The following is a 17,099-nucleotide window of genomic DNA, read 5'->3' as shown; positions in this document are numbered from 1 at the left end:
TTAGGAATTTTACATTATTTTTCTTCTTGAATTCATATTTCCATCCCATTCCCCCACATATATCCTAGTGCAATATAATTTTATGCTTTAAATTCTTATATTGATTGCCATACTTCCCTACAATAAATGTACATAAATTGAATATTTTTTTTATTTCCTATGATCACAAATCTCTAAATCTTAAAAAAAAATTACTCCTGGATTGGCTTATCATTATGATGATTAGTAGCATATATATAATCCATCAAAAACATACATAAATGTAAACCTTGAAAAAAATTATTAAACATGATGAAATTGTATTGGAAATGTGGTTGGCAATGAATGAATTGGGCTTCTTTTTTTCCTCAATTAGTTTATTCAACCCTAGATTAATAATAGTTCTTACTGGAATGAAACAACTTCAGCAACAATTCTACTTTCATTTTAATTTTTAAAGCTGTCAATTCTAATAAATCTTATTCACAAAAATAAGAAATTATGGATGGAAGGAATCTGTTACATAAATGTCACTCAATTCTTAATGAACATCGCCCAAATTGTATGCCAAAAGCAATACAGAATTTATCATCAAGAACCATTTTGTGTAATCTACCATCTGTTTAGTGTCCCTTCAGTTGTGATGAAAGCAAAATGTTGGAAAGCATGTGGCCTAGGAGACCTGGAGCCCAGTGGGGAGGACGCTTTTTCTGTTCTCAACACCTGGATTTCCACTGCCCATCCTTTGCCCCCACAAACTGTTCTTACCCTCCGGGGCAAAGCAGAGTGGTAACATTTGGGATCAAGGCAGGCAAGGGGACGGGATGGGAGGATGCCTTTCTTTTGAAAAGGAGAAATATGTGTCCATTGGAGTCTATCATTAATACCAAAAAAGTAATTAATTCATTTAAAAAGCCTGAACAACCCAAATACTATGCCACTAATATATATATACCAATAACAGCTTTGGGATATTGTCTACTTAAGAACCTTCTGCAAAGTTCTGGACCTTTCAAAGGACATGCTTTATTTTGCCAAGTGTCGCTCTAAAGGAGGGAGTGCCCTCTACAGACTGCTGCTTCAGAGCCCCCTGGGGCTCATTCCCCAGGGCCACCCCATGCCTGATGCCGTCTTACAGTCAATTCCCTTTACTTGAGCAAACTGACCTCTGCAGCCAAGTCTGACAGAAAGTGCCTCCCCCACCCCCCCCCACAGCCAACCCTGAAGCTGCAACACCCCAACAGGGATCTCATGGGGAGCCCCCACCCAAAACGTAACCTGAAATAAGCATTCTGGACCCTTGACACCCACCTCACTCCCTCACCCAACTACGGCCCACAGGCTCTTCCCCAGCATGTATTTATTTCAGTAATTTCTATCATGTATATTCATCAAGTATCATTTTATGCTCTTCCTCCAACTCCTTGGGATTATTTTTTTCTTCACTCCTTTATGAAAATTCCTGGACTCCAATTCCCCTGGGACTCCTTTGGAGTCTCTGCACAATGTTTTCCAAATGCTAGGTCTGGCAACCAGATCTGAGATCTTCCAAATCTTTATCCCTACCTTGGGGAATTTTTTTTTTTCTGCAACCCAGTCTTGAAAAGAAATACACCCCACTGGGACTCTCATCGACTGGGGGCTGGAGGCGGGGGGTGGGCAGTGGCCAAGATTAGAGGACCAGATAAACAGAAGGCTGAGTACCAGAACATTCCAGTCACAAAAAGGTAGCAGAAGAATGATGCCTTTTCTTTTTCCAAGTAACATTATGTCTTTGATAAAATATTATCATTAATAATAATACTAGTCTCCTTTCAGTGAATCAATTTCCTATGAACTCATATTATATGTTCTTTCCTTTGACCTTTTGACACTGAACTATATGAAAACTCTTTCCAAGGAGAAATTTTTTTGCTCATTTGAACATCTACTTGTATATACTTTTACCTTTCCAAGATAAAATGTCTAAAGGCTCAGCTTTTGCAAAGAAATAAGCAAAGGGCCTCAGAGGTTAGAAAAGTGCTCCCAGAAAAAGAATAGCATGCTTTGTCCACCATGGTGACTGGACAACAACTTTTAAGGCTTACGCTTTCCCTGTTATAACCTGAACTTTCCCCAACATGCAAGCTGGTTACACGGCTTATTGGTCTTTTTCAAACCCTTTATCCTTGGGTTGACTCTGAAGACTTTTAAAGACTTCAGGTTGGTTGGAGCTTTTTAGCAAAACCAGTCAATCTCATCAAATATCCCAAGGTCATGAATCTGTGTGGTCCATGGACAACGAGGCTGTAGCTTGCTGTTCTCTGAGAAGCAACTGGGAAAAACTTGAGAACTACTTCAGTAAATTCTTGAGAATCACTCTGAGTTCTAACTTGACCAGAATGCTGTTGGATTAGGGCCAAGCCACGCCCACCTGGCCCTCCCTCTGGGTTCAGCTGAATTGTTTGAAAGTGCTTCAGAGGCCTCAGGTGACCTTGGAGTTGAGTTTGCTAGTCCAGAGCCAACAGGATCGCATCTCAGGTGACCGACCTTTCTGCCAGTATAGGCTTTGATTATCATTTTCTCCTTGAGGTCTTCTCCTCCCAATAGTAACAGAAAATTTGACATCATTATAATGTCACCCCTTGGGAACCACACGGAGGCAATACATGTTCCAAAAACATACAACTGATGCTCAGAATGGGACGGGCCCCTTCCCTTCAAGTAAGAATGACATTCTTAATTTAGAATGTTCGGTATGTTTTTTTCAAAAACATTGATCGCCCAGGTTTCTCTTGGTCTGTGATTTTTCTCTTTTGAGCATGGCTGGAGTGACTCTATCTGAATTCTCCAGACATTTTAGGCCTCAGGGAACGGCCTTTGGGGTGAGCTCTGGCAGTAATACCCCAGGAACTCCCCTAGCAGGGCCGCCCCAGACTGTGGGGCTGACACTTGCCTTCAGTGACTTCACTCCCCCATAGAGCCCAGCTGCCTTCCTCTCCTGACACCCGTGCTCCCTGATTAGGGATGAAAGCGGGGCTCTGGAGTTAGGAAGACTTGAGTTCAGACCTTGGCCACTGAGCAGCATAACCCTGAGCAAGTTCCTGACTCCTCTGAGCTCTTGATTTCTCAGCTGGCAAAACCATTATCCAAGAGAGCTGCATGAGACTAAATTCATGCCTAGCACAGTGCCTGGCACATGGTAGCAGCTCAGTAAATGTTCATTTCCTTCCTTCCTAATTCATCAGAGACCAAAGAGCTCCCGATGTATTAGAGAAGGGTGAGGAAACTGGGCGGCGGGGCAAACCTGGGCAGAGCTTGGGAGGGGCAGGTCTTGATCTGGGATGGAAATTCAACCTGCAGAGATAAAGGGGCGGATAAGCCATTGCAGTCTGTCTAAAGTAGCATCAGGAGGGAGCGATTATTGAGCGGGATAGTCTTCAGCCAGTGGAGAAGATGCGCCGAAGGACAAGCCTGGTCAGAATCACAGAGCTCACACAGGTGGGCTCTGGGGGGACGTTTGGAAAAGGGGGTCGTTTGGTTCTCCCACCCAGAAGGCTGGCTCTGCTGTCACTGCTGCAGCCGGAGGCTCTCGCCACCCCCACGCCCCACTTCCCCTCCTCCTCTTCTGCACCGTCATCACGGCCACCAGCATCCCCACACGAGAAATGGTCACAAGCAGCACTTACAGAGGCTCCCTATTGCTAAGCCCCACGCTAAAGGCTTTCGCATGGGTCTGCGGTCTCCACAGAACCCTGGGAGGTAAGTGACAGACAACACTTCCTTTTACAAGTATTGTAGGTGAAACATCCAGGATTTGAACTGAAAATCTTTCCTTATTAACCACCACGTTATGCAGCTTCAAACTCCATGAAAATTCATGGGTGAGTTTCACGGAGAAGAACAACTTTAGCCTTCAATATAGGAGCAGCAGGGAAGGCTAATTAAAAATGCAGTGCTAACTAACCTGGCCCTGTGATAAAAGACATTCTGTGAATCCCAGGAAGCTAGAGTTCTCACGTAAAGGTCTTCATGTTTGGAATTTCAAGTCTAGAAACTCCTAAGGGATAGTTGAAGGTCTTAAAGGCACCATTTCTAATTAGAACATAGGAGAGTCAAATGGTAAAGCATTATTTAAGGCAGCTATGTAGGCAAAAACAGAAATGGATGTCTCATAAGCATCCAAGTGAACTTGAAGGTTAAATAGAAATACGGGGACCAGGGTACAGCTGGTCCCATTGACAGGAGGAGAGCTTTGTCTTGGTGGGGAAGGAGCCCTGTACTCATGGGAGTCCGGCGCCTTTTCTAAGGAGAGCTTAACCAGCTCCTTTCCTCCCTGCTACGCTCCTGTCTTCTGCCCAGCCTCTGTCTGCTTGCTTCTGGCAGGACTTCTTTCTAGAGACATAGAATCTCCTATTGGGTCTCTCCCTAAAGGACAAGACCTGGAACTAGACCCCTCAAGGAGCTTTTCTGCCCCGTGGAACCTAACAAAAGATTCAGGGCATCCCTCAAACTGGGCTTCAGAACTATATGCCAGTCTGCTACAGACCAGAGAAGACATTCTGTGTTTCAGTGTGGACTTTACACTTCAGTAAATACCTCCTCAAAGCCAAGAGGATGTGCTGTGTATCGTTACAAGGCTATCAGGTGGGCAGAGTGGCCTAGACAATTAACAGTTGGAAGTTTCACAAAACCACAAAGAATTCCATTATTAAAGTAAGATTACTTCCCCATTCTAAAACTGAAAATAAGACTTTTTTTGGCAAATCCAGAAATTAAAGATAGGAAGAGGTCTATATTAAATTTTAGAACAGAAATATCAAGCATGTAGAAACAAAATAAAATAATATATAGAATCTGGACTACATCTGAAAAGTTCTTATAAGATTTATAAATTCAAATCCACTAAAAATGCAATAATGTTTAAAAGCTGAAGTGATTTTCTGTTAACTAACCTGGCATTAACCAAAAATTTTTTCTGGAATCACCTTCATATACCTTTGATGCAACATAAATAAACACCTGTGATTACTATTCATTCAAAAACATCTATTAATCTCCCATTTTGTATCAAATCTCAAGTAGGCACTGTGGATTAAAAAAATGAATTTTATTTACCTGAATTAATTCAGTATTACTTCTAAGTAAACTGGGAAAGTTTAAAGATGCACATTATAATCACTAAAGTTTAAAGATGTACATTATAATCACTAAGGTAACCACTAAAAATAATGCAGAGATATAACTAGAAACCAATAAAAAGTAAAATGCAATATTTAAAAAATTAATACAGAAGTATGCTAGAAAGAAGAAAAGGAACAAAAAGCAGATGAGACACATAAAAAGTTTATGGAGAAAAATGACAGGCCTAAATAAAACATGTCAACTACTTTAAATGAAAATACACTAAAAGCTCCTATTAAAAGGCAAAGATTGTCATACTGGATTTAAAAGAGAAAAAAGAAAAAGCCAACTACATGTTGTCTACAAGATACATACTTTAAATAAAAAGACACAAATAGATTATAAGTAAAAGGCTGGAAAAATACATACCATACAATTAGTAAGAATAAGAAAAGCATGCTGACTAAATTAATAGCATATAAAATAGTCATCAAGATAGGAAGCAACACTTAATGATCCAAAAGTGAATATATCAGAAAGCTATAAATATTATAAATATTTGGGCTTAATAACAGAACTTCAAAATATATGAAGCAAAAACTGAAAAACTAAAGGGAGAAATAGAAAAATCTTTAAACATAGCTAGAGACTAACTCTGTTCTGGGTAATTAATAGAACAAGATAGAAAATATGAGTCAAGACACAGAATATTGAAGCACTAGTATCAACCACCTTGCCCTAATTTATGTATATGCATATATATAAAACACTACACACAACTTCAGAATATATATTCTTTTCAAATGGATATGGGTATGTTCACCAAGATAGGCCACATGCTGGACCATAAAACAAGAACCAACAGAATTCAAAAGGCTGAAATCTTGCAGAGAATTAAATTAGAACTAAACTACAAATCATCTAGGAGGGTTCCAAACACTTAGAACTTTAACAACACGCTCTAAATAACCCATGGGTCAAAGAAGAAAGTATTTTGAACTGAATGATAATGAAAACAACGTATCAAAATGTGTGGGACACAACTTAGTGCAGAAAAAGAAGTTATATCTATAAATGTTTATATTAGAAAAGGAGAAAAGTCTAAAATCATTTATCTAAGCCCCTATCTTAGGAAACTCAGAGACCAAGAGCAAATTAAATTTGAAGTAAAAGGTGGGAAATAATAAATACAGGAGAGGAAATCAATAAGGGAGAAAACAATCAAGAAATGGAGAAAAATCAATGAAACCCAAGTTGGTTCTTTGGTTTTTGTGAAAAGGTAAACAAAATTGACAAATGTGCTAAGTTACCAATGTCAGAAATGACAAAGGGGAGACCAGTGTAGATCTACAGATATTAAAAAGACAATTACAGAACCTTCTGAACAATTATATGCCAAAAAATTTGACAAGATATGAGAAATGGACACACTTCATGAAAGATGCCACTTATCAAAACTGACACAAGAGGCAATAGAAAATCAGAATAGCCCTGTATTCATTAAATTAACTAAATTTGTAATTAAAATCTTCCCCAAGGAAAACATAAGGGACAGTTGGCTTCACTAGTGAGTTCTATCAAATATTTAAGGAAGAAATAATACCAATTCTTCACACAGTCTTTCAGAAAATAGAAGAAAGAATACTGGTCAACTCACTTTATGAGGTTAGTATTACTCATATACCAAACAGACAAGCATATTATAAGAAAATTATAGCCAATATGCCTCATGATCATAGATACAAATCTTCTTAATAATATTAATAAATAAAATCCATACATATGTAGATTCAAATGACCAAGGACAGCATAAGCTATATTTAAAAAGAGCAATGAAGTTGGAGAACTTACACTATGTGACATCAAGATTTGCTATAAAGCGATAGTAATAAGAGCAGTGCAGTATTGGTGAAAGAAGAGACATGTAGATCAATGGAATAGAGAGATCCAAATGTAAATATTAACTGATTTTCTATTACAGTACCAAGAAATTTAATAAAGAAAAATCTTTTCAACAAATGGTGCTGGAACAAGTTGATATCCATAGAGAAAAGAAAACTTAAAATAGATTATTACCTCACACCATACCCCTAAATTAACTCAAAATGGATCATTGACCTAAATGCAACAATACTATAAAAGAAGAAAACATAGCTGATATCTTTATAACTTTAGCATCAGTGACAATTTCTCAGGTAACAAGAAAAGCACAAACCATAAGAGAAAATAGCACTAAACTGGGCTTCATCAAAATAAGAACATTAGTTTTTCAAAAGACACCAATAAGAAAATGAAAAGACAAGCTAAACAATGGGAGAAAATATTCATCATAAATACATCTGGCAAGGATCTTGTACCCAGAATATATAAATAACTATTATAATTCAACAGTAAGAAGACAATCAATCCATTTTTTTAAATGGAGTATAGGTTTAGGTACTTCACAAGAGAGGTTTTATGAATGGTTAATAAATACATGAAAAGATGTTCAACATCATAGGTTATCAGAGAAAAGAAAAAGCACACTGACCTACCACTGTATAACCACTGGAATGGCAAAAATTAAAAAGACTGACAATACCGAAAGAACACACCACAAATACATGGAGGAACTGGAACTCTCACCCATTGCCAGTGAGAATATAGAATGATACAACTGCCTTGGCTAACTATTTCTTTTGTAATTAAACATACATCTGCCCTATGGCTCAGCCATTTCACTCCTAGGTGTTTATTCAAGAGAAAGGGAAGTATATGTCCACACAAAGCCTTGTACAAAAATATTCATAGCAGCCTTATTTGTAATGACCCCAAAATGGAAACAAATCAAATGTCCAACAACAGGTAAATGGATTCTTTTGAAATGATATCCACACAATGGAACAGTACTCAGCAGTAGGAACAAAGTGCTGACACACACAATATGGACGGATCTCAATATCGTTCTGCTGAGTCAAAGAGGACAGACACAAAAGGGTGCCTACTGCTTGATTCCATTAACATAAAATTCTGGAAGATGCCAACTAATCTACTACACACAAAAAAATACATTATGCTGTTTCTTTCCTATATAATAAAAGGTCTGGACAAAGATCTTCACAAAGACCATAATGTTTGATCTTTGACCTAGATCTCAAAACACAGGTAGTCACACTAGATAGACCAAAGGGGAGGTTCCTGAAGGCCGAGAGAGCAGCAGTGCAAAAGCATGAGGTAAGGAGGTGTGCACAGTGAACGTGTAAGTGTGGGTGCCCAGGGGACTTTTATTTTAAAAGCTTATTTTGGACCACCCAGTTCTGTACTAAGAAGTGTGACACTAGCTGTAAATCAGACAAAGAAGAGTTTCTGGAAGTTTTAAAATAAGCAAGTGACATGATGCATGTGATGAGCATTACTAACCAAGTATTTCCAGCTCTCTTTCCAGAGATGTAGTAGATTTTGTTACCCCATCACTTACAAAATAAAATGTGGTCACATAACCACCTTGGCCAACACAATGTGAGTGTAAGTACTATGTGTCACATCCAGGTGGAGGCTTTTTGAGTGGTTTTTAGAACAGTTTTTTATTTGACACATTGTCCTCCTCTTCTGAAGTGATCAGAAAAGGACACGTGGAGTGGAAATTCCAGGAGGTTCCTGAGTGGCTATGACAAGCAGAGCCCCCTCCCCTTTCCCACCTCCCCACACCCTGTGAAAAACATGTAGTGTAAATGGAAAAAAAAAATCTTGTTACTATAAGTCTCCGAAATTTGGAGATTGTTTGTAACTGCCCCAAAAGTGATGTGCCCTTTCTGATACAATGGGCGATTTTAAGTGGAATTCTGGCAATATGGTAGTAGATGGATTTCAGAGGAGAGACCTTGCAGGGACTAGCTAGGCTGCTGTGATCCACAGATGAGACATACAGACACTAATGCTGGGAACATGAGCCGGGAAAAGCGGTGAAGAATCCAGAGATGCAATGGCAAGAACTGACATGAGTTGATGATGACTCTGAGATTCTAAAAGAACTTAAGAGTCTATCTTTTTAGAGGCATTGAAAAGAGATGGTGGGGGGGTGGTCTTAAAAGAAAAGGGATGACTAAGGAGGGAGATGAAGTAAAAAGAAGACTGAAGAAGGAGCTACGGCACATCCCTATACACTACAGGCTATAAAAGATCATGAACTTTGGAAGAAAACAGACCTGGGTGTGAATCCTGAGAGACTTTGTCAAATCATTCACCTTCATTCAACCACTCAGCAATAGTAAAGAACACCAAAAAGGCCCCTGCCCTAAAGGGGCTTGCACTCAAATATAGGCAAGCAAACACTATATGTTTAAGCACTGTGCAGAGAACAGACATGATATTGTGGCTACAAAAAAGGGACAAGAACAGTAATAAAAGTCTTGTTAAAGGCAATGACCACTTCATTTTGTTCAAAACCCTTATCTAGCATCAATGACAAAAGTAAAGATCTGTGACCTTTTCTATACAAAAAGAACGCTCCCCACTTTCTTTCTTCTTGGTCACATTTAAGAACCAACTGTGAAAAATCAATTCTCTTGATCCCAAGACTATTTTTTAAAAACTAAGAATTCTGGTTAATTGACACTACCTAGTGGGCATACCAGACACTGCTCAAAAGGAGAGTGTATGGATGTGGTGGGGAGGTGAGGAGTGGATGGTTAAATCTGGCTTTTAGACAAACCACTTCTTAAAGTTTAATGTGTGAATGAGTCACTTGAATGCAGGCTCCGATTCAGTGCATCAGGAGAGGTGCCTGAGATTCTGCATTCCTCACCAGCTCTCTAGGTGAGCCAGCTAGCAAGGTTCTAGGTGCCTTAGCAGTCTGTTGACCTCAAGGGAGCAAGTGGGATGAGCCTACCCCTTGCCCCTTTACCACTGATCTGAGAAGAGCTCTCTATCTTGTGCACCACATCTCATCAAGTCCACCTTCATGCAAATGGCGGCTCAGATCCCAATGTGTGATTATTTTATGAAGACTGTGGACAAATGGCTTCTGATGGATGATTTCATTCGATTCCTACAACTCCAAGGGGTGGCTACCGTGATTATGACCCATTTCACAGAAGCCCAGACCCCAGCCCAAAGAGGTTAGGTCACACTGTGGAAAGGATTCAAAATCCCAGTCTGTTCCAGAGACCAAGCGCTTAACCACTGCTTCCTTCTTACAGTATTACATCGCCAGTTTCTTTCCTGCTCTGTTGGGGCATCAGAAGTGACTTGCAGTTGACTCCTGCCTCACATTTCAAAGTTGATGAAGCCAAGTCTGGGATTCTGTGAAAATGACTTGGTTACAGGAAAGGGTAATTAAAACCCAAATTGAGAAATCTTCTGGAATTCAGCAAAAAGGAACATCTAACACTACCTTGAAGTGTTTGTTTTGTTTTTTCCCAAGAAATAATGTTAGTTCATGCAAGATTATCATATGCCTTTTGAAATTCTTGACACAGTTATCTCAAAAACAGAGCAACTAATATCCTGTCTAACAAGGATGGCAGAAGAAAGTTCCCTGTCAACTGAAAGAAGCTACTATGTACAGCACAGCAACATCTATGGCCTGGGCACACTTAAGTCTTAATAAATGTTCTTTTTATTATTCTACTAAGAAGAAACCCTAATTCAATTCAGGTGAGATATGCATGTAAAACAGTGGCTCTCAAACTGGGTGCAAATAGAAACCTTCATGGAGCTTTAAAACACACTGAAAGGTTATCTTACCACTGAAGAGTCTGGTTGGGGAAGGACTGGCTATCAGTATTTTTAGAGGCTCTTTAGTAGATGCTAATGTACAGTCACAGTTGACGATCACTGGCATAAAAAACAGGGAGACTGCAATATTCACTCTAGCAAAAAAAAAAAAAAAGGAGGGAGGTGTCTTCAATCATTCACTATCAGGGTTCTGCCTACCTACATAGCCACATGGGTCTAATATACTAATAGACCCCATTCTAATCACAGATAAGTGGTTCTCCACAATCAGTGACCAAACCACGTATTTCACACTTGAAGTTTGATGGCTGACTACTGCAGAGGTCAGAACCATTGCTCCAAGCAGGGGTTCTTAAACTGGACATGGAAATCAGGTGGTCTGTGGGCTTGCATGAAAACAAAAATTACATATCTATTTTCACCAACCTTTCCTGGAAGGTCAGCATTTCCTTCAGCTATGAATATAGGCAATGAACCTCAATACTATTGGCATCTCCTGAGAGTTTGCCCCCACCTGTATTTCCAGGCCACATTTCAGTTCTACAATCATCACTACTTCAAATTCATAGTTAATATACCTGCTGTTAGATCAGGTGCTTAAGGCCATAATCACGATGCACATCTGTCACTACATCATGACTCTAATACTTACATAATTGTATTCTAGTAAAACTGATTCTGTTTTAATTGTACTTTGTGTATTTAACGACATTATTCTGAGAAGGGGTCTAAATGCTTCACCAGAGCCCATGTGGTCAGTGACACAAGAAAGGGCATGAGCCGAGCTCTGAAGACAGTGCCCAAGCCAGATACGACGGGTTGGCACCCAGGGCCGCTCCCTCGGAGGGCGCACTCAGGGGAGAGGCACCCCGGGCAAAGTTGGCTCTTGGTTTCCCCGGCATTTCCGCAGATAAGATTTAGCCTGAAAAGCCCGTTCAGCCCAGCAGAGAATAGGATGGGCTTTCTCTTTCTCCTCAGCTGCCTCCTGCTCTTGGCATTTCGAAGTCCCCAGACTGCCAGGCTGGTAACCGGAGCCTCCAAATGAATCCAAATACACAGCGCCCAGTTCAAGAGCAGGCAGACCAGCCGGGAGCCAGACAAGCCTCTCCTCTGGTGACCCCAGGGCCCTGACTCCCGCGCCGCGCCCGCTGTCCCCCTCCTCCCAGGCGGGTGCCCGGGCCCCGGGGCAGCAGCTGCCCAGCCTGGTGCCTTACCTCGCGGGGACGCCCGCAGCGCCGGGAGCCGCCCTGGTCGCCCGCCGGCGCGGTGCCCACCTCCCGGCTCCCCTGCGCCGCAATACACGCGTGACCCAGCTGCCTCCTTACCGAGTCGGGCGGCAAGTTGGAGGCGGGTTCGGGAGCGGAAAGCGGCGAGTGGCCCGGAGGCGGGAGCGCGGAGCGAGCGGGGCCGCCGGAGTGCCGACGCCCGGCGCGCCGCTGCTTAATCTGGGCACGGCCGCTGGCCACTCCCTCCGCCCTGCTCCGCCGGCGGCCCCTGCGCACCCCCGGCCCCGCCTAGGCCTCGGGGCCGTGGCGGCATCGCCCCCGTGACCCCTCACCCTGCAGGCGCGCTCACCTGCCCCGCAGGCGCGCAGCCTTCTCTCGCCGCCTGGGCACGAGGCCCGGGTCGCAGGGACAGTGCCTGGCGAGCTGGAGGGGAGGGGGCGAGGGCGGGACCGGAGCCGCTTCTCCCCTCCCTTGCAGCCACCCTCCCGCCTCAGTGGGGAGGGACGAACCGCGCTGCTGAGCCCTACAAAACCCGCCCCGGGAGGGCTGGCCAGGCGAGCTCCACAGCCGGGCTCCCCAGCCCGTGCCACGCAAGGGACGGGTGGCCGGAGAGCTTGCGAGGCCCTGGACGCGCCGGGGCTCCGAGCGGGCGCCCACCATGCGCCCCGGGGCGGCGCTGAGGCCCCCAGCGCTCCTACTGGTGCTCCTGGCGGCAGTGCCCGCCGCGGGCAAGGTGAGTGCAGAGCGGCGCGACCTCGGGCTCGCGCCCGCCCACCCCTACCCCCGGGGCACGCCTGCCCACCCGCAGGGGCGCCGTCCTGGAGCCGCAGCTGGAGCGCGCGCCGGCTGCGGGCTGCGGGCAGACCGCGTGCGGAGGCCAGCGAGCGCGCATGTCGGGGAACAGGTGGAATGCGCTCAGCTAGAGGTAGAGGCGGGGAGGTTCCTAGGAGGCAGGGGTACTGGTGAAGGGTGGTGATGGTGATAGATGGTAAATGGTAGGTATCCAGAGGTAGATGATGATGATGATGAAGCTGATAGATTAGATAAATGAGAGAGAGGGAGGGAATGGCCAGGGATGAATACGTGAGACCTCCCTGTAGGCACACGTGATGTCACTTTGGGCATCAGAGCCCACAGCGTGGCCCGGAGGAGAGCACACAGAGCTGGCAGTGGAAACCTGAGTGGGAGTCCCAGCCCTGACATTTCCTAGACGTCACCTCACACTGAACTCTGACCTCTCTGGGACTCCCTTTCTTTCTTACCGAAACTTGCCCTCCGTGTTCCGTCGGTGTAGCTGGGAAAAGCAAATTGCTGTTACTGAAAAGTTAATAGCACCATAGAAATCGAACCTAAACTGGGATAAATTAAACAATCTGTCACTTGAATTTTTATTCGGAATTTGAGAGATCCTGGGGCCATTTAAATCCACTCTGTATTTCCTATTCTTTGCAATTAAAGATAAACTGGATGTCCACAAAGCTGATTTTAACTTTTGAAAGCAAAGTTTAGCTTTTCAGATACCACCCGTGATTTTTACACTTAAAATATTAATTTGGGTAATAAACACAGCATTCGTTGTATTTCCAAGGATGAGCAGAGGTTTTGCAATTTTGTGTTTGAGATTATGGTTGGAAATTGAGTCACATAAATATGTTACATGAAAAGATTTTTAGAACCTATGGCTACATGTAATCTAAGTGCTTTTCTTTTAATTTAGACATTACAGATAAAGCTAAAACCATCTTTGAGCCCCTCTATACCTCTCCTATCTGCCAAAGGCAATCCACTCTCACTACTTCATGTTTCTTTCCAGACATTTTCAATGCATTTACATATACATATATGGACCCACAAGCAATGTGTGTTTTTATGTTTTTTAACATAACAGATACCTGTCCGTATATACCCTTTTGCAGCCTAGTGAACTGTCCATGTCAGTAGTTTAAATAGATCTTCCTCTTTTTCTTTTTGCCCTGTTGCAAAGTTTTCCACAATACGAATATGCCAAAGTTAATTGAACCCTTCCCCTATTGATCTGCATTTAGGTTATTTTGTGTTTTACATTCTAAAGATTTTTCAGTCCTTGCAATCTCTTTGTGTAGCTGGCTTTCACAAAAATGTATTTTACATAGACTAGGAATGCCAGTCCAGGCAGCTGAGTGCTATAGTGACACATCCAAGTCCCTGCAGATTGTCTACCAGCTTTAATCCAGGAACAAATAATCTAACAGGCAAAAAAAACTAAAGGAAGTGTACCTGGATAAGAGTTCCAGAGCAAGATTTGCACATCCTTCTAGACTCCAAAAAAGGGGAGAGGTTGGGAAGGGTGGAGAAAAGGGGGATGAATTGCAACGTGTAAAGATCAGCCTGAAAAAGTGATGGCTCTGTGATCATGCAACCTCTAATTATACCAATTTTTAATTATATTGTGATATTCCCATATTATTTTTTTACATATAAATATTTTTGTCTTGAGTTTGGTCTAATCTTGGTGACTTTTTGCTGATATTACAATTAATTGATTTGTATTATTTTTATCACTTGAAGCAAGTCTTTGGTAAAATTTATAAAAATTGTCATTTCCATTGCACCTGCTGAATTATACAGGAAATGTCATTACAAACCATGAAATGTGCCTTCATCTTGTGGAGAAAAGGAATTACAAGTTAATAGGTAGCTGGTCAAGCCTGTACCCACATGGCTCTCTCTGCAGGGTAACTCTGGAAAGGGGGAAACACTTGACCACTCTGAGCCTCTATTTTCTCACTTGTATGATGAGGGAGTTGAAACCCTTAGTGGGGCCATCAGGTGAGGTAGTGAGTGAGGCCATGGGTAGGGGACAGGCTTCAGGGCCAACCAATACTTGGCATTCTAGAATTCAGGCTCGGCAGTGCCAGGATCTCTGCTTTGCCCTAGGGGAGAAGCTGGGAGTTTCCATTAGAAATCTCTCAAAATCTAGATGTTGCAAATAAATCAAAACTTTACAAAACATACTGTGTATTTTATAAAAGGACTAAACAAACACAGAGCCAAATGATGTATAAGTGAGGGCTAAATTTAGCCTTTGGGCCATCACATTTATCATCTTTGTACTGCATTAGTTCGGGACAGTTTGCTCTTAAATTTCTGCAATTTTATTTTAGCAGTTTCTCAAAACAGAGATAGTCATGTTTGTTGTTGACCCCACATTCTGAGTTCAGACAGGGTGGAACAGTCCACCCACACAATTTGTTCTGAAGCAGCCTTAGTGAAATCCCTCTGTTGATTTGCTGCAGGCATCCAGTTCCAGGCCTGGATGTTTGCACATACAGGGTTTTAAAACTGTCCTCTAGCCCAGTTCATCAACTGGAAACTAGGAGGCACTTTTCTGTTGCCTCAAGCAATAGGACTGGCAGTAGAGCCTTCTCTCTGGTATCTGGAGAAGGTGAGGTTTATGGTTTGAGATATGGCTTATCCTTTCTCTTTTTGCCTCAAAATTCCAGACAAAGCAGAAATATGGCAAGCAAATATCCAGAGCTAAATAAAAGCTGCATTTGGGGAACATGCTTTCTCAACTGATTTTGTTTTTAAATTTAAAAGATTAAGTTGAATTAGGAAACATTTCAAACAAGCAACAAGCAGTGTAACAGGCACAAATTTATCTGTTCACAAGATAAGTATTAATAAGCTCTGACCTGTTTGTTCTCACATCTTTCCCTTTAAGAAAAACAATATATAAATACAGAAAGTCATACACACATTCTTTGCCCCTTTCTCCATGCGTGGTTTTGTATTTATATGCAGTGTGCATGTGTGTGTTCATGTTAATCACCATAAAAAGTAAATATTATCTTTTTGTGGTCCTTCAAATGTAATAAATGCTTTCATATTATACATACTTACTGGAGCTTGCTTTTCTCACTTAGTATTCTGTTATTGGAATTTTCCATGTTGATAAATATAGATGTGATATATTTATATACATACACATGTGATAGCTGCTGCATAATATCCAATTATATAAAACACAGTTTATTTTTCTATCCCCCTAAACATGGGAAATTTGTTTCCACATTTTCATTTTAGAGTTGGGAGGTACATCTTTGTATAGGTAGCATTGTGACAACTAGATTTGGAACTCCTAGATGGAATTCACAAGGGTTATGAGAAGCATATTTTAAATTTTATTAGAAACTGTCAAACTGACTCCAAAAGGAGTACTAACAGTGTGGCAGAGGACCTGTTTCCCTATATCCTCAGCAAAACTTGGTGGGCTTAGATGTTAATGGAAGTGAAATAGGATCTTGTTTTGACTAGTGAGTTTGTGAATCTTTTCATATTTTAATTGGATGTTTGTATTTCCCTCTGAGTGAATTATACCAATTCTTTTCCGATTTACCTGTGCTGACCTTTGCCTTTTTGTTGCTAATTAATGAAGAGCTCTTTGTATATTTGAATACTGAGCTTCTGCCATTTAAATGTGTGGCAAATAGTTTATTCCAATCTTTGGTTTATCTTTTTCTTTAGTTATTAGTGCCTTAATGTATAATATTTTTTTCATTATAATCCCAAACTTTCCATCTTTGCCTTGTTAATTTCTTTTGCATCTTGTTGAAGAAATCTTTACCTTCCCTGGGATTATAAAAATGTTCTCCTACATAAAAAAAAAAATTTTACAGTTTAGTTCTTTTGCATTGAGGACTGTTAATCCTGGAATTGTTTTCTATTTATAGGATATGATTTTATCTTTTTCCATATAGATAACAAATTGTCCCCACATTATTTATTGAATAGTCCATTCTTTCCCTGGCAATTTTTCAGTGTAATATCTGCAAATACGTATACCAACTACTTATTCATATATGGGTCTGTTTATTCAAGGCTTTAATTTCTCAGAATGTTTCAGAGTTTTCTGTTTCTTTAATTTCTAAGTATTTTATATTTTTAGTGCTATTGTAAATGGTATATTTTTGTAATTTAATAGTTTAACAATGAAAGATATGACAAAACAGTTGAATTATATATTTGGACTTTGCATAGTTCAAATGCATTTGAAGCTAAAAAAGTTTTCCAAAATACTGCTTTAGCTGCATGACA

The 17,099-nt window shown here is 41.3% G+C and overlaps 2 protein-coding genes across 2 annotated transcripts in view; one reads left to right on the top strand and one right to left on the bottom strand.

The window, feature by feature from the left end:
* Window positions 1-12,347, bottom strand: part of COL4A4 (collagen type IV alpha 4 chain) — a 110,712-nt gene extending 98,365 nt beyond the window's left edge. The window contains exon 1 of the mRNA XM_057503490.1: window positions 12,012-12,347. The gene's annotated coding sequence lies outside the window, so the exon portion shown is untranslated. The remainder of the gene's footprint in view (window positions 1-12,011) is intronic.
* Window positions 12,348-12,449: 102 nt separating this feature from the next.
* Window positions 12,450-17,099, top strand: part of COL4A3 (collagen type IV alpha 3 chain) — a 119,542-nt gene continuing 114,892 nt past the window's right edge. The window contains exon 1 of the mRNA XM_036913481.2: window positions 12,450-12,756. Coding sequence (XP_036769376.2) covers window positions 12,682-12,756 — 75 coding nt within the window. The 5' untranslated portion in view covers window positions 12,450-12,681. The remainder of the gene's footprint in view (window positions 12,757-17,099) is intronic.

This window comes from Manis pentadactyla, chromosome 6 (assembly GCF_030020395.1).
Source record: "Manis pentadactyla isolate mManPen7 chromosome 6, mManPen7.hap1, whole genome shotgun sequence".
In the NCBI taxonomy this organism is placed as follows: domain Eukaryota; kingdom Metazoa; phylum Chordata; class Mammalia; order Pholidota; family Manidae; genus Manis; species Manis pentadactyla.
The sequence above is the reverse complement of the archived record's forward strand: the minus strand, read 5'-3'. Positions and strand labels throughout refer to the sequence as shown.